This window comes from Linepithema humile, chromosome 6 (genome assembly GCF_040581485.1).
Source record: "Linepithema humile isolate Giens D197 chromosome 6, Lhum_UNIL_v1.0, whole genome shotgun sequence".
In the NCBI taxonomy this organism is placed as follows: Eukaryota; Metazoa; Arthropoda; class Insecta; order Hymenoptera; family Formicidae; genus Linepithema; species Linepithema humile.
The window spans coordinates 14178973-14197463 of record NC_090133.1 but is presented as its reverse complement, the minus strand read 5'-3'; the positions used below and the strand labels follow the sequence as shown (position 1 = coordinate 14197463).

The following is an 18491-nucleotide window of genomic DNA, read 5'->3' as shown; positions in this document are numbered from 1 at the left end:
TTTTTTCAATAGAATGGTGATTACTTATAGTCATTAATGACACTGGGAACAAGTTATTTCCTCGAACATATTTATATTAATCAAAAGACGCGATTACATAAACTTATTTATTGAATAGGTGGTCAAAGATTATCAATTGCATTTTAATTCTTTGCAATAGTAGTCTAATCTTTGCTCGACAAAACACTATCTTTATCTTATTTATCATGTGGTTTGTAAAATAGTCTAATAAAATTTCAAATAATATGTACATCATTAATTAATTTTAATTAGTTTTATTTTTTATGTATGTTGCGCCTACTTCGGTAGCGGTAGGCGCTGCGTAAAGATTCGGGATTCGCCGTGCTGGTCAAGGGGGCTTTGGCTCGGAGAGTTTAGAATAATTATGCACTTTAAATAGATTAAATAACTTTTATTTGGTATCTTCTTATTACACTTGTCACCTCACTCACTCGGCGACCGTACTACCGTGGTTACGCGTGTACGCGACGTGTCGTGCTTCGTCCGGAACCTTGCTGATTAATAACCCGCGGCGCCTTATGTGCCGTCTTAATTTATACGGATCAGTATTCGGAACACAATGAGACTTGAACTATATCGATCCATTGTGTTACCAAAATGCTGATCTGTTTAACCTACTTTAGACGCAAGTGACACTCAGGCTTCTAAGAACGAGTGCTCGCGTTAGCGCCTGATTGTTTAATAATTAAATAACTTTTGTCACAGGATTCTCGAGAAGTAACCTCGATTAATGGCCTTCTAAATGTTTATTATTATTATTGCCTAATTAACCTATAATTATTACGTTGTGGTCTTTCGACACACAACATGTAGTTGTAAGTACATATATATACTGTCATATATGTACATATATATATATATATATATATATATATATATATATATATATACTGTCTTGCTAAAATAATTGAATTAATGATCATTGCTTGATACACTTCTCTTTAAAATTTAATTTTAAAGAGAATCTAAATTTAATTTTAAATAAGATAATGATAGTGTTTGTCGAGCAAAGATTGGGCTACTATCGCAAAGAATTAAAATAGTGCAACTGATAATCTTTGACCATTTATACCGGTAAATAAGTTATGTAATCGCGTTTTTTGATTAATATAATATAATATAAATATGCCCGAGGAAATAGCTTATTCTCAATGTCATTTACGACTATAAGCAATCACCATTCTATTGAAAAAGTTAGTGATCATTGCTTGATACACTTTTCTTTAAAATGACGTCGGTTAATGTTGCAAACGTAATAAACATGTTAGCGACTATATTTTAATAATTAAAACTGTTAAAACAGGCTTCAAATTCAATAGAAATTTTTTTATTCTTTTTATTTTTTTTTTATTTATTTAAAAAATAGAACACATATATGGATTATGATGTATGAAAAGAGGTTATGGAGAAGTATTTTTGCATAAAATTACAAAGTACAAAAACTCAATTTTAAGGGTAGTGGTGGGAATAACTCAAAAAACTTGAATTTTTCGATAATTATCTGTACGCAGTTTTGTAGACATAAAAAAGAGGTACAACTTTTGTTTAAACTTTTTTTCGATATCTCTCATCGTTCCGAAGTTATTTCGAAAAAAAGAAAAATCTGAATTTTTTTCAAGGAATGATTCACCCTCTCAAAGTGTAATACGGCACGAATAAAAAATAGTTTTGTATTACGGATGAACTACTCTACTTGCACGCTAAATTGCAGAATTTTCTGAATTTCCGGGTTGCCTAACATTCCTTGTAAGTAAACAAACAAAATTTGAAATAATTGTTTGAATTACATACTATTGCGTTTACTGCAGTTACCAGCTGTTGTGCCCTTGGTAGTAGGGCACGGGTTTGGGATCTGCCGAGGAGTTAGGCCGGGAATCGGGGAAATAATTCTTAGTTGTTTTTAATAAAACAATCTTCCATATATTTATTGGTCTCTTGATTTATTATAAGTTTTCTTGCTAACAGATAAACTAAGTTCCGTTCAGGAATCCTTGTCTTAGTTTAGTTTCACGAAGCCTCAAGTTACTCTTATTCGTTTCGGCGATTGGTTATGATCTTCTTAATTCGTAATCCCGACGGACATACGTCCATTCCGTTTAAAAGCTAGTTTTCGACCCGCCGTCGTGATTTCGTGACGGCGGTTTTATAGTCGCGAAACTGCAATTGATTGCAGTTTTGAAGGTCTTTCGATCGAACTTGCTGACGGATTCTTGATAGTTCGTCAGCATTCTCGCGTTAGGAACGAATTGGGTTTTGATTTACGCTGCGCGATTCTCCGGTGTCTCGCACGAGCCAGAAACGCACTGAATCGTCAGCGTTCTTATCTGATATCGTAAATTGATATGTAATAGATATTCTTATATAATTATATTTTATTAATAAATAATTGGTTGTGGTTCTCTGGACCCACAACACAGCCTTAAAAGTTCTTTCCTTGGACCTGTTTTAATATTTAATTTCCTTAAGTCGTCTTCTGTGAGATCAATGAAAGATTTTACAGTGATTTCTTCATCTATAACATATTAATCTTTAAACATAATGATTCTTTGAGGGAACAATTTATATTTATAAATAATTGTTACCTTTCAATTTTTCAACAACTTCTTCTGAAATACTAGATTGCACAAATATGCAAAAAATGCGTCGGAATCCTTTAATATTTCCTGTCAAAAATTGAAGACATAAATTTCGATTTATTACATCCCAGACAGCACGCATGTCCAAAATCGGAACGTCTTAAAGATGTCATTTTTGACATCTTTTCGACATCTTATGTCCCGATTTTGGACATGCGTGTTGTCTAGGATTTTGTTAATGTTTAATAAATAGAAATTAATTACTTTTACTATTCCGAACTACGTACGAAATACATTAACCTCCATTCGTATTCTTTCAATTTTTATTTTACGTATGTACACACGGGGACAGGAATGCCTTCTCACATGAAGTTACACGCGTCTCGTCGGACATGTCAGGCATACCGGACCACGCATGGTTCACTTCTCAATATTCGTGCATTATAACTGTAGATATTCGAAAAACGGCAACACCGTCTCAGAGCGGGAAAATGTAATTAACAGTACATAGTTTGACGTATCCGTTTTTCGAATCTACAGTTTATCTACAGTTATAATGCACGAATATTGAGAGGTGAAGCACGCATGTCCGATATGCCTGACATGTCGACGAGACGCGCGTAACTTCATGTGAGAAGACATTCCTGTCCCCGTGTGTACAAGTATATAAACCGACTTAGTGATGCGCGATATTTATCGATATTTATAAATATCAAAATTCTTTAAATAAATTATCGATATTATATTCGATATTTTCAAAGCCGATATATTTTTTATCGATATCATAACATACAATATCGCAGATCAATATTACCTTTTCTGCTCTTTTATGACAGATTCGCTATTCAAACAGACATCTATTTCAAAATTCCACAACTCTGTCACAACTCACAACCATTTTCCGTATCGTTGTGATTTCGACCTAAGGCAGCGCAGCGTTAACCCAGCGCCACGCGCATAGTGCTTACGTCACGCCACCGTATGCTGTATAGTGTGTGTATTAGTGATGCGCGATAACAGTTTTGAGTATCGATATTTGTGTCTAACTGTGTGCTAGTCAGCTGTGAATTAGCCAAAAATTACGAAAAGTGACGAAAGTTTCCATTCCATTCTACTACATCCTACCTTACATCAAGTTTTGACTAAGGTACGTTTTGTGTAAAATATACTGCAACTTCACTTCAACTTCAGTTTTCTAAATTTATTTGTTTACATTATTTCATTTTGTTATATTGTGTTTATCCAACAAATTTTTTTTGAATGATTTTTTAGTATAAATCTGACAAGATGTAAGCATGAGAGAAGATGCTTGTAGTATAAGTTTAAGTTTAAGCGGCGTCCTAACCTCGGTCGTCATTGTCAACTGTCAACCTGTCAACCCAAAACAGTATGCACTCATTAATTTCCAGTATTTCCATTTTCCATTCCCATATTATCCTTTGATAAATTTACCCCGTATCGTGTATTAAATTTACATGTACTTTTTTTCTAAAACATAATTATATGAGTGAAAAAAATAAATTTAATTATTGATTTTGTAATTGTAACGATTAATTTCTTTTCGTGATTTGCTCTGTATATTTTTAATAATATTTAAATTATTAATAGTATTTAAATTTTTTTTTACTCTTATTAATAATTTTTTATTCAGTTTATTTTCATTCAATTTATTTTATTCAGTGGCATCCCGAAGCGAGGTTTGGAATTATTTTATAAAAGCACCTACTGGAGTCACTACTTGCACACTTTGTAACATAATAGTAAAATGTGCTGGTAATACAACGAATTTACGTTCTCATCTTCAGAAACACCATCCAACTATTAACCTAAATGGTTCTGACAAAACTAAATCGTCACAAAAAAGAATAATGGAAAAATTGGTAAAGAAATAAATTATTTGTATGCACGCAATTTGAAATATATGTAATATGTTACTTAAAATATATTCAATATATTGTGTAATCAACATATTTGATACTTTATTACATATTAAAATTTATATATAATAAAATAATTATATTTTTTCTAGCACGCACAAATGCAAGAATTAAAAGAGAATAATAGTATAGATACTATAGATATCGAGTCTGAATATAATTCAACAGAAGAATCTATTTCCTTAGAAAATTCAACTCCAAAACGATTAAAATTAGAAGAAAAGAATCTAGTTTTAACATCAAAATTTTCAAAATCAAAACAATTACGAGTGGATGTGGCATTTGCACATCAAAAATCATATCAAGGTATTGTTCTAATTATATAAACATTGATTTATTTTTTTTACAATATTTATAGTAAGATTTATGTTTTAAATGTTGATAAATATAAATTTATCTTTTAATCAAATTATATATATCTTTTTTAGAAATTATAAATATTGAATATTGAAAAATAATAAAATATCTACATTTTCTTTAAAATATATTTAATCTTAATTTGTACAAATCAATTTCAGATGGCGGAACTAAAGCAGGCGAAGTCACAAATAGATTATTATTTATGCTCGCTAAAGATAAAATGCCATACTCGACTGTAACTAACAAAGGATTTCAAACTTTTATCAAGTATGTGGCTCCATTATACAAAATTCCTGACCGGAAAACGATTACAAATCTCATAGAAAATAAATACAAAGTTTTGTCGCATTCTATCCAGCAAGAATTGTCGGAAGTTTCAAATATATCACTTACAACAGATGTATGGACCGATCCATTGAATAATCTCAGCTATTTAGGTGTTACGTGCCATTACATTTCAAATTATGAACATAAATCCATTAACATTGGAATAACGGAACTAAGTGATCATCATACTTCTGTATATCTAAAAGATTGGCTGCTTGAAATTGTTCAAAATTGGAAGATAAAAAAAGAAAATATTATAGCAATAATTTCTGATAATGCAGCGAATATTAAAAAAGCTATTGTTGATGGTTTTGGCACAGAGAAACATTTACCATGCCTTGCACTTTAAATTTAGTACCTGCCAAAATTACAGAAATGAATGAAGTTAAACCTATTATTACAAAAGTTAAATCAATTGTCACGTTTTTTAAAAGATCAGTGACTGCAGCTGACATGTTACGAGAAGCTTCAGATTTAAAATTAATTCAAAGTGTAGATACTCGTTGGAATTCGACATATGATATGTTGGAAAGGTTCATATGTTTATCTGACAAAGTTGCATCTATTTTATTACAATTACCAAAATCACCAGAAATGTTGACTGCTGCCGAGTTACTAATTGTAAAAGAACTGGCAAGGCTATTAAAGCCATTTAAAGCTGCTACCAAAATTATTAGTGGAGACTCGTACATAACGGGAAGTAAAGCTATACCAGTTATAAAAATATTGAAGAATGAATTACATTCTATTGAAGTGAATACAGATATTGGTTTTCACTTTAAGGAAGCACTAACTGAACAATTTTTACATCGTTTTGAAAAAATTGAAAAAATTTCCTTAATAGCCATAGCGACCATTATGGACCCGAGATTTAAAAAATTATACTTCACAGATAAATTGGCATGTGCTGACGCCATAAATAAAATTACAAAGCAGCTTAATGATGCCAATCCAATAACAAAAATCGTAAAAAATGACTTGCAAACAAAAAATTATTTGTCATCGAATTCCGAGGATTTTTGGTCTTATCATGATCAATTGATTAAAGAAAACCAGCAAAATAAAGCACAAAATCTAAATAATACTGAAATGCCTCTGAAGAATTTCGCTATTATTTAAGTAGACCAACTATTGATAAGGATGAAGATGTTCTTCATTTTTGGAAACATTATCCGTGCTCATCGCTAGCTGATTTGGCTATCCATTATTTAATGGTTATTGCTACCTCGGTTCCATCAGAACGAATGTTTTCGCTTGCTGGCTTAATTATGACAGAAAGAAGAAATCGTTTGACACCGGAACATTTTCAACAACTACTGTTTTTAAGCTCATTATCATTAAAAGACTGGCATTTACAATGATCTAACAAAATTACTAATGATTAATATTGCATTGTAATTAAAAAGTTCAACTTAGAATAAAATCTTAATTTTATAGTTTATATTTCAATGCCCTAATAACCTTTCCTGTAAATATGTACTTTACCTAAACATAATTATTATTTTGTATTTATAAAGCACATAATTTTGCAATTCTTTTATGTATACTTTTTTTATCTATTTACTTATTTTTAATTTATATAAATTTACTTTTTTATAATAAAAAAATGTCGATATTCACATATCGATTTTTTCAATTCGATATATTGTTACACCAATATTTAAGTTTCCGATATTATTGATATCAAATATCGATACTCAAAACTGTTATCGCGCATCACTAAACCGACTTACCTCGAATTACCGAGTTTGAACTGTTCACAAAACTAAAACACAATTTAATTTTGTGCGTAACCAAGTCCCGATTCTGACACTACCAACAAAAAGGCGATTTCACTTTAAATTGGAGTGAAGTTTGGAGCGCTAACGACTTTACTTTAAAAATAACAGTAAAACATTTCACCTTTTGTCTTAGAGTAAATGAATTCACTCTATTGAAGTGAATGTTTACTCCAAATGGAGTGAACTGGTCAGTGACTCCATGATTAGAGTGAAAATTTCACTCCAAAAAATTTAGAGAGTATATAACACTATCCATTCTCGTATCTCCTCTATTTCATTAAAGTCTTCATTAGACTCTGAATCAAAGCTATTGTTACGTTTTGATAGAAGATTTTTTTTGGACTCGGCGATCAATGTAAGCGGGCCTGATCGCACGAGCCGAGCGGTACGTTTAGGACTTGTGACGGGTCTGCGACGGGTCAGCGACTGGAAGAGTCGTTTTTACTCCGTCGACAGGTCAACTGCTTGCTGGTTCCCTTTTGGGTCAAGGAATTGAATCCCTTTTACCTGGGACGGAACCTTTGTACACAATTTGAGAGGGAAGGGTGAGGGGTGACGAACGAGAAGGGTGTAATTAAATGAATAAGAACGAAATTTTAGTTTGATGATGGCTTAACATTTTAATCTGATATTTTGTTTTGGTACATAAAAAAACTTAATTCTTAATCGTATATGTGTATTTATTTTTTGTGTATTTTTATAATAGTGTGTGTGTGTGTGTGTGTGTATGTGTGTATGAGGGTGTTTCATTCTTTAGGAGAGAGAACAGAGAAAATAATAAAATAAAAAAGGAATGAACCGACTTACTCGTTACGGTGAGAGAAAGATAGTCGTTGCGGAGTAGTTTCGGATCGCTTGAAGTGAGTGCCCTGCTGAGGGATGGTGTTGGCTAGGAGACGGACTCTCTTTTTGAAATGCATCACTCGGTCACGGCAAAGTATTATTTGATGACACTACTCGCAACTTGTTTTACTTTCTGATTCGCGGCCCGAACTACTCGAAAAATTATGGAATAAGGTGGCGAAACTGTTATAAAAATGTCCTGTGAGTTTGAGTCTATGATGATGTTGATGCTGATGATCGGAGCCACCAGAATACGGGTTTTTATACTCTTTTCTTGGGGTGGATCCATTTGGAAAATTTTAGGTTTTTGAGGCGGGGATCGAATAGGAATTAATCTTACAAGAAGATTTTTAATGCGGGGGAGGATGGTGTCACTTTTAACTAATAGAATCAAGTTTAGATAATTAGGTTACTTGAAATGGGAATAGGAAAAAAGGGGCCGTAACGAAAAAGGAGTAGCGTCGTTTTGAGTCCATATATGATGGGGATGAGTTTTTGATGTTGTGTAACCCGGTTGGTATTAATTAATATAGGTGGGGTGCATCTCGGTCCCTTAAGATCTGAGTGGGCGTAGTCTTTAGACCTTACGATAGAATGATGGGTATTCTATAGAAGCTTGCCCCGATTCCAGGCTTTCGGATTGGAGAGTTGAGAATCGATGTGTAAGTTCACAGGCCCTTGGGTCATTGGTCTAATAAATTTGACAGTTTATGACTGTCGCGTGCCCTTGGAGTCGTGTGGAGAGTATGACTAAAGCATCTCGGTTTCCCAGACCTACTGAACACGTGCGCCGCGTCGAGTGTCGCCTTCGCAGCATGCGACTGCGGTCATTGCCCGATTATTATTCGGTACAACCCTATCTATTAGCTAGGGTTCCCGTAGGTGGAATCCAAGAATATGGGCTAGCTGGTGCCAGTTTTTTTTTTATCTCTTACTCTGAACGTCTGGAGTCGGCAGAAGACTCCAGCTACAGCAAAGTTTTGACTTTTATGACTTTTCTGGCGCCGATAGGCACACTGAGCGGCCAAGGTTGTTTGAAATATTAATGCTACCTGCTATTTTTCTCTGTGGGAAGGCTCGAGCTCGTGGTGTCTCGTGAGAAAAGCAGCTCTGGCGTTATAATATTCTTTAAAAATTTTTGTTGGTCCCGCGTTTACTAGGTCTGGTATTTAATGTTATATTTCATTCAAAAAGAAAAGAATCGTGGAGTCTAATCGGGACGTAACTATTTTTATGTCTTCTTTTACTCATATTATCAGAATAATCTGATATGTTCTAAACAATAAAATTAATATTATTAATAACACAAGTAAAATAAATAAAATAAATATAGTAATAACCATTCTTTGTTACTCACGTATATTTCATTTATGTGTGTCTCTTGCTCATTCGTCACTTCTAATCTCGGACAATTGTCATTTAACCTTTCTTAAAATTTTGACAGAATTATGTGAATTGCCTATTCTAAATTGTTTTAATTCTATAAGTTGTTTTTTGCTTTATATTTTTGCACGTGTTCACACATTTTTATTAATTTTACTTGATTATTTTACACAAAAAAAAAGTTTTTTATAGCAGCGCACAACATATTATTACTTACAAGACGTATACATGAGCACAACTAAACTGATCAATAACCTTTTAATATTAATGATATTTTGTAAAGATTTGATCCACATATTCTATAATAAAATTGCTTTAACTAATTTTGTCTAGTTGCAATGCAGTATTTTTGTATGTAAAGAAAAACCAGTAATATTAAATAGCAACTGACGGGGTGTTCAGTCAAACTGCACAAATTTCTTCTAGAGTATGTTGTTTTATAAAGCTGTTTTTTATTCGTAAAATAGGAAATATGATTATTGAAGCAAAATAATAACAGTCGAGAACATGGTGACATTCGGCTAACACCTTGTAACAGCACGCGCTGTTACTAAGCGTCACGCGGGCTCCACGTGAGCACCCCCATTTAGGGCCGCATTCCGATCCCCCAACTCGAGGGTAAAAGCTCGAGAAGGGGTAGCTGCCGGGTAGGGTAGCACCCCAAGTGGGGGTAGCGCGATCGGTATAAAAGCCGGCTTGCGGAGCAGACCGATACCATTCCCCCGAGTACGACTCGGACAAGCCTTAGGGCGCACTCTGAAGCTCCGGTCGTACTCGCTCCCATCCCGATAGTCGTTCTAGGAGCAGAGCGTTCTCTGCTTCGGTCGGGTGTTCCCGGCGTTCGACTTCCGACTCTCCGTCGTTCTAGGGGCAGGGGCGTTCTCTGCCTCGGTCGGGTGTTCCCGGCGTTCGACTTCCGACTTCCCGTCGTTCTAGGGGCAGGGCGTTCTCTGCTTCGGTCGGGTGTTCCCGGCGTTCGACTTCCGATATCCCTTGCACGAGAGAAGTCTCTCACTGTCTTCAGACACAGCGCACCGGCAACCGTCGACGACTCAGCAGGGCTCGGATATACGCGGTATCGCTTATTTTTTATTACTTTGACTCCGTACCGTACGAACCGACCGATTTAGGATTAAATAGGATTAATCATGTTCATAGTTATTTAAATTCGGCCAAAGGCGCACCAACGATTTACGCAGTTTATTTTCCGATCAATGTTCATTCGTTCACAGTTAGAATTATACCCATTTATACCGTTGAAACATTAACTCGTCTAACCGATAAGGAATTATTCATGTACTCATTATTAAATATTTACTTCCGATATTTGTATCCGTTTATACCATTAAGATATTAGACCGTTACAGAAATGTTACTCATGTACTCGTTGTTAATATTTTCTTTTATAATTATATTATCCAAATGCTCTCTTGAATAAATATTTATTTTTCTTTAAATTATTTTTGTTAATTTGGAGTCTCCCGATAAATCACACGAACGAATTCTGGCAAACCGACGAGTTATTCCGCGTCGTAAGAATCCGCTTCGCTAACTACGCACCGTCGTAATTCCGCATCGAAAAATCCGCATACCGTCGAAATTCCGCATCGTTACGCACCGCCCGTGAGGCGTGAAAATACGCACCGTTACAACCTACATAAACAAGATTTTCTCGCAATCACATACGTGACTTTACTTCTAAAAGAGTTTTAATAATGACGAATTGAATCTACAATCTTCTATTAAACAGAATTGCAACGGTAGCACTGAAGATGGCTGAATGATTAGCCGAAACGTTTGCTGCCTATAAGAAACATTTGTTATAATAAAAGATATTAAGAACTACAATCTTCTTTGGCTTGAGATCCTCCTGCTACTCCATCGATTCAAAATAATAAACACAGTGCCATTTGCATAATACATTCTATTTTAATCTTTTACAATTTACATTTGTTTAAACAAATCCTTATTCACATAATGGCTTGCATATTTTATTAATCTTGTTCCTAGAATATATATATCAGACTTTCTGAAGGCAAATTACATACTATAAATATAACAAATAAATAAATAAATAAATAATAAATAAAATACGATCGTCCGAGAGAGAGAAATTGGCCCAATAATATAAAAGTGATAACATTATACAGGGTATTCCATTTTATTTTAAACAGTCAAATATCTGGAAATCACGGGATTTTAGAAAAAATGTTTCATACAAAAATTTTGACTTCGAGGGAGACATAAGATGGTGCCATTGGTTTGTCCTTGGGCAATCGCCTTAAAAGGTCACCTTCAATTTCTTAAATGGAAACCCCTATTTTTTATTGCATATTCTTATAGCTTACCTCGAGAACTTTTCAAATTACTATGATAAAGTATTTTTTTCATTAAGCACTTTTCGAGTTATGAGGCTTGAAGTTTACAGTACCGCCGGTATTAGTATTACCCAAGGTGTATCGCGTGAAAGTTGCACAGTCAGATTTACACCTCTGTTGTGCGTGCGTGCGTGCGTGCGTGCGTGCGTGCGTACGTACGTGCGTGGATGCGTGGTTCGCACTCGTCACTTCCGCAATACTTTTTAACTTCAAACCGCTTTCCAACTGCGTACCTTACAGCAACTGTATCGACAATTTCAGTGGGAGAGTAATCAGACATCGTCACAACTCTTCTTCAATCGGAACGACCAGATTATAAAAATTTCGGAATAACGTGCTTTTATCGATGGTAATGGAAGAATTGTGACACGCGGTCGCAAGTTTAATTGTTCAGAACGGTCTCTTAGAGAACAGAATTGTCTCGCATTTGTCGGGACAATGCCAGATAACTCTCCCACTGAAATTGTTGATACAATTGCTGTAAGGTACGCGATTAGAGAGCAGTTTGAAGTCAAAAAATACCGCGGAAGTGACGAGCCGTGGATATAGACATCTATACTGTATACTAGACCGCTAACTCGAGTCAAATCATTACCTCAAAACCTATGTACTAAATTTTCGCGCATGCGTAAGTTAGTAGGACAGCAGTCACGTTTAATTGGTTGATGTTATATTGATTTACGTAAACTACTATATATGATGTTTATACGTATCGGCCAGTTAGATATCGGCACAGATATTCGCCACATTATTTTTCTACTAATGTTTCGCATGCGCGACCACTATTGGCCGGTTTATGCTTCGGTCTTAATCTTAATCTTAAGAGTTGATAACGTAGAATGCCATAAGGGCGTTTATACTTCCCTAGTCTTAATCTTAATCTTGGAAAGATCCCATCTTTTAACTTTAGTCCCTAATGTCCTAAGGCCGGGCCAATGAGGTAAGTCTGACGTCCGACGCAGCACGAAACCGCGCGAAATAATGGTTTTCGATCCGTGTATATTTAAAAAATTGTTCCTGATCGTATTCAGCATATCTTTCATTAAAAAAAAGAAATGACCAGTTTTGTGTCTTTTTCGATTCAGTGGCCAAACAGCGTATCTCCGTGGTTTTCTTTTATTTTTTTTTTAATTTCTTAATAATACACATGCTGCATAGGCACTTGATAACAAAAGTGCCATTCCAAACATTAAAGTTTTTTGCCGCTAACGATTCATTTTAACATTTACTATAATTTGCAGCACCGGGATCTATTACAATTTGTGGTTAGGTTAGGTTAGGTTTTGTTACATTTGCACATGCGTAGTCCGAATTTCCAGGGAAGCATAAACGAGTCCTTAAGATTAAGTTAAGACTAAGACTAAGATTAAGATTAAGACCGAAGCATAAACCAGCCATATATTACATAGTTTTTGGATATCAATTTTATGTACAAAATCAATGGAAGTTAGCGATCTAATTATAATATAGATATTATTATATATAGATATCTGTGACCGTAGAGTCCGCATGCCAGCGCGAACACACGCACGCACCACGCGCACACACACACACATACACAACAGAGGTGTAAATCTGGCTGTGCAACTTCCACGCGGTACACCTTGAATAATGCTAATATCGGCGGTACTGTAAACTTCAAGCCTTATAATTCGAAAAGTGCTTAATGAAAAAATACTTTATCATAGTAATTTGAAAAGCTCTCGAGGTAAGCTATAAGAATATGCAATAAAAAATAGAAGTTTTCATTTAAGAAATTAAAGGTAATCTTCACGTGATCTTCAAACAACTATCCAAGGATAAACCAATGACATCATCTTATGTCCCCCTCAAAGTCATAAAACTTTTGTACAAAACATTTTTTTCTAAAATCCGTCATTTCCAGATATTTGATTGTTTAAAATAAAATGGGACACCCTGTATAGTAACACCTCTCTTTTGCCGCATTATTAGAAAATAATGAATTTTTTAGCATTTTTGGATTAATTTGATAACAATACTGAAGAAGATCATTATTGATCGCAACTTGTGACTTTTGAACGTATCTCCGTAAACTTCGTATCATGTTTATTAAAAAATACAGTTAATTTCAAAAAATAAATGTAAAAAATAATACAAAAGATGTGAGACAATACGCATATATATTTTTTAATTTTATTTCTCTTGCAAATACTTCCGTTCGCGAAATGCTTTTCCGCATTATTTCGAATGAAAGAAGAGGCGATTGATGCGTTGTTTATTGATGCAAATTCAATTACAGTCGATTCCGATTAGTGGGACCATACATTTTAGTCCAATTAAGCGGTTGCCTCAATTATCCAAAGCTTGATTTTTAAGTAAAAAAAAATAAAAAAGTTAATTTAGTATTTCACAAAATTACAACTTATTTATTCAAACAAATTAAATAACAAAAAAATGTAAAGGATGAATTTAATATAATATATTTTTCATGTGTTTTTACTTTCTTATATGTATACGTTTGTTTCATTCTATTACTATTACAAGAATAATTAGTTACCATTTCTATTCAAAATAACATAGCAAATTGAAATAGCATAGCACGTAAACATGCGATTAGTGTTATCCATCGTTAAATATTATAATTTTTCTAAGCGATAAAAACCTGCCAAATCCTGCATGAAGCGTGTCCCAGAGCGATCCAATTAATCGGAATCGACTGTATATCGTGCAGCTTTCCCGGCTCGATGATAAATGGTATACTATAAAATATATCAATATATGCACATACGATATGCATCACGTATTGCATTCGATCCTCATCTCATAATATTTCAATTACTGGCGGTTTTAGTTGGACCAAGAGACGGCGAGTAGTTTAAGCGGTAGGTGCAGAGGGCGGTGGCCGAAGCATGGACCTTGTTGCCGAGGAAAGTTTCTGCGACACCAAATGCGCAATGTGCGACGATCTCTTCCACACGAATTCCCGTGTCCTGTCGTGGTCGTCCTGGCTTTCCACTCGGACCTGATTAAGAAAAATTCAGCTCAATATGTACGTATAAAAACGCGTTTTTGTTAAAAGAACAAAGAAAAGTCATATTTTTTATTTTCGTTATTTTACGAAATGTACATCAAATCTGAATAAACCAATAAAATTAATTAATTAAATAAAAAATATTTATTAAATATATTATACGCACAATTTTGATATAAATCAAATTAATATATAGAATATTTCGTATATCTTAACCACAAATAAATAAAATATAAATATTTCACTAAAATATTTTTGTTATTTTTGATGATATAAAAAAATGTCTGAGGGAAGAGTTGCAATGTTTAAGAGAGCAATTATAATAAAAAGTTTTTTCTTGGGGTTATTTGTTTAAGAAATTTTAAGATTAAAATAATTTTTTTAAATGGAACTACATATTTTTGCATCAATTTATAGCTGACATCGAAAAGAGTTCAGCGATCTATGATAATATGACCTTCAGATGATCTTGAACTTGAGAAATTATATATGTTTTAGGAAAATAGAAAAATAAAAAATTTTTAGAAGTGCGTACGTATCACTTCCGTACGTTTAAGTCAAACCTGAGATTATACGTGTGCGAAAGAAAACCGAATAATACTGCAAAAGATATTATAGGATTGATCTTAGTATTTAACGGATAATTACAGTAGAATGAGTATGAAAATGGGATGATACGCAGGATATCGTGTGCTGTTAAAATTATGTTAAAGTGTTCAAATTGATGTCCATCGGTTTCAATATATTTTTCATTATTTCTAATGGAATTACATGCTTTAACTCTAACAGCACACGATATCCTGTGTATCATCCCATTTCCATACTCATTCTACTGTGATTATCCGTTAAATACTGAGATCAATCCTATAATATCTTTTGCAGTATTATTCGGTTTTCTTTCGCACACGTATAATCTCAGGTTTGACTCAAACGTACGGAAGTGATACGTACGCACTTCTATCGCGCGCGTATAATCTCAGGTTTGACGAGACCAGCACTAACCTGCGCCATTTACATACGTAATTCCTATTTCCGGTCTTTTTCCGCTTGCCCGGCATCAAGTGACACCACGCAACACCACGTATCCGAGGTTTTACTGATATCAAAGGTAATCCTTTTTTCCTTTAAGTTTTATTTCACAAAATAGTGAATAAAGCGTAAGAGCTAGATAGTGTTTGTATATGATTTTTATAATATTTTTATTATTTTTTATGTACTTGTTAAATTATTTTGCTTAAAATATTTTAAGGTTATGTTCGTAAACTTGCATTATAATTGCCTCTCACCTCTTTGGTTCTTGGTTAAATATACAATACATTTTCTTAATTATTTTTTAAACAATGTCTTAAAAAGATGATTTAACATAAAACTGTTTTCAGTTCGCAGTATCATTCTTTTAAAGTTCTCTAGCTTAGGCTTCTAGAACTTTATTTTATATTGTAAGTTTTATGTAAATATTTTTACGCTTACGGTCGTAATTTTGAAATAAAAATATCAATTAATAAGAAATTGACTGATTAATTAACCTAATCTAAATTATCCTATACAATATATGAACGCGCGCGCGTTTCAGCGCTTGGCTGTGTAAATGTGTGCATATGTGATCTACTGCAACATTCCCATTTTTATCCTATCTTGATACTGTCTTTAAACTATAGACCTTCCTGCGAAATTCTATGGAAGATGGTACCGCGGACATACGATGATTCCTAGAACGTACTACGTACATCACAGTACATTTGAGAATGTTCTGAGAATATTACAATTATATTTTTGCGATATTCTCAGATTGTTCTCAGTATCTACATGTGCTGTTAGGAAAGTGGATCCTGGAGTCAGCTGTATTACCGACAAAGCACTTTTTTTAATAGAATAACCTTTTTTTTGGTTTTACAGAATTGTATATCCTTTTCCAGGATTGAAGTATATATGCTAATACAATCTGCAAGTTATAAATCTTAAACCAACATAGAACAAAAATTTTAAATGTGTATTTCTATTTATCAACTCTTAGTTTAATATAAAATTATGCAGTTTGTACATATTTGTACAAATCGAGATGTTTGCAGATACTAGATTATACGGAAAAATGACATCAATCTTTAGAACTGAGTTTAGAAGTTTAATATAAAAAATTACTCTGTCTGAAAATTTATGCATATGCATGCATTGCGTTCATACAATATAGTGTTAATAAGGTGAAATAGAATAATAGATTAGTTCCCTGATATTGACATAGAGGCGCCATACTAGGACATATTTTAAAAATAGCTGATAATAAAACAAATAGAAATATATTTATACTGTTCGTAAAGCTCTAATCTTTTATTCGTACATCGTACAGTGTATGTTGCCTTTGTACAAAGTGGTTATAAAGCAACTTCCCTATTTTTAAATTCCATAACTTCTAAATGGTTCGTCCGATTCTAATAACATTTATCAGGGGTGTTCAGGGCACTAATGAGTTTTATTTGGAATTAAAAAAAATTTTTTTTTAATTTTCAAAAAATGTCATTTTTAAGCTATAATTATCAATTTTTATTTGGCTTCACGAATTCATCTGTGCTCTAATTGCATTCACAACATTGTTATGAGTTATGATGAGTCCCTCTTAGTGCAATTCCTCACCTGTTTTTTGAGATCATTGGAATTCAAGCTCCATCACCACGTCAAGGTGGAAACCCGTTGATAAAGTTATATTTTTTTTCGGATTAATTTTAAATTTTTGTTGCTTTTTTCATTTTTTTGAAGAAATTAACGATTTAGAATTTAAATTTTTGACGATAAAAAAAATTTGAATACAAGCACTGCGCAAGCGCTGAGTCAAAATATGATATGATATCATTTCAGCTACATATTTTTTCTTAAAGACAACTGTGTTTTTTTTACACCTATTGATTCCTCTCATTATTTTGTACATAAAAATGTTAAGGTAAGATAATTGAAAAATGAATATTTAACGAGATATTTCATAGTTTATGTAAAATTATGTCAAATTAAAGTATAAAATATCTCATAAACTATTCAATTTTTGGCCTTACTCTTATAAATTTTTACGTCAAATATTGCGAGGAATCGATTTATATAAAAAAAATTAGAGTAGTTTCGTTTAAAAAAATGAAGATAATCTTGATATCTCTGAAGCCTCCACTCGAGGTCAAATTAATATTCCTATCTTTTTTCTCCCTTTGAACCAAACAACTTTTATTTCAAGCATTTCTTCCTATCTCCAAAACTGTGGATGTTATTCGGGTGACCGATCTTAGGTGAGACACCCTGTATACATATATATATATATATCTGGAAGATATATATATCAAGAGACACGGTAGTGTCTCGCGCCAAGTTCACGCGCAGCGCAAGACCGATCGTGTATCTTTATGCGAGCACATGAGCTGATAGGAGTCGAGATTTTCATATCTCAATAATGCGTGGACCGATCGAATTTATAATAGGATCAATTGATAGAGCACATGCGATTTACATAATAAAAGTATCTTTACTTTTTTTGTACATGCTTTCTAAAAAAATATATTAATTGCCAAAGTTTGCCAAAGTCGAAATATGCCGAAATCTATGTAAGCCTTGGTCGTCGTCGTCGTCGTCGTCGTCGTCTGTTCGTCATCCTTCTCTAATATATAAGTTTTTCCTTTGTCAACTAGAAGCATCAAAATGCGACATGGTTGTCCTTTTCTACATCCCGTGAAATGTCGATTCCCGCATAAGAGCATCTTTTTTCTTTCCTTTCTTTTTCTAAAAGATGTCTGTCCTTTTTCAACATGGCGGCGCTCAGACCTGTTAGCTCGCAGCTTTGATGATACTAATCACATTAATATAATTAATATCGGTCGTAAAATGTATATGTAACGTGTTGTGGAGACGAATAGAGATAG

At 33.6% G+C, this 18491-nt stretch overlaps 2 protein-coding genes across 8 annotated transcripts in view; one reads left to right on the top strand and one right to left on the bottom strand.

Moving 5' to 3' along the window:
* Positions 1-3387: 3387 nt before the first annotated feature.
* Positions 3388-14555, top strand: LOC137000812 (zinc finger BED domain-containing protein 6-like). Of its 2 annotated transcripts, XM_067358290.1 has the most exons (6): positions 3388-3744; positions 3870-3984; positions 4278-4477; positions 4627-4840; positions 5053-5161; positions 14419-14555. In XM_067358290.1, coding segments are annotated over exons 2-6 (552 nt in total). In that variant the 5' UTR covers positions 3388-3744; positions 3870-3983; the 3' UTR covers positions 14447-14555. The 2 variants fall into 2 exon arrangements, with proteins under 2 accessions (XP_067214391.1, XP_067214390.1); XM_067358289.1 differs by lacking the exon at positions 14419-14555 and having other exon boundaries at positions 3406-3744; positions 5053-6655.
* LOC105680173 (uncharacterized) overlaps positions 12670-18491 on the bottom strand; it is a 36075-nt gene continuing 30253 nt past the window's right edge. For all 6 annotated transcript variants that reach the window (XM_067358288.1, XM_067358283.1, XM_067358284.1 and 3 more), the window contains exon 7: positions 12670-14589. In XM_067358288.1, coding sequence (XP_067214389.1) covers positions 14443-14589 — 147 coding nt within the window. In that variant the 3' untranslated portion in view covers positions 12670-14442. The remainder of the gene's footprint in view (positions 14590-18491) is intronic.

What these genes read in the sequence shown, in the direction of transcription:
- LOC137000812 (XM_067358289.1), top strand. An exon ending in AAAGAATAATGGAAAAATTG is followed by an intron (nt 4,478 to 4,626) that starts GTAAAGAAATAA and finishes TATTTTTTCTAG; the next exon opens with CACGCACAAATGCAAGAATT. An exon ending in ACATCAAAAATCATATCAAG is followed by an intron (nt 4,841 to 5,052) that starts GTATTGTTCTAA and finishes AATCAATTTCAG; the next exon opens with ATGGCGGAACTAAAGCAGGC.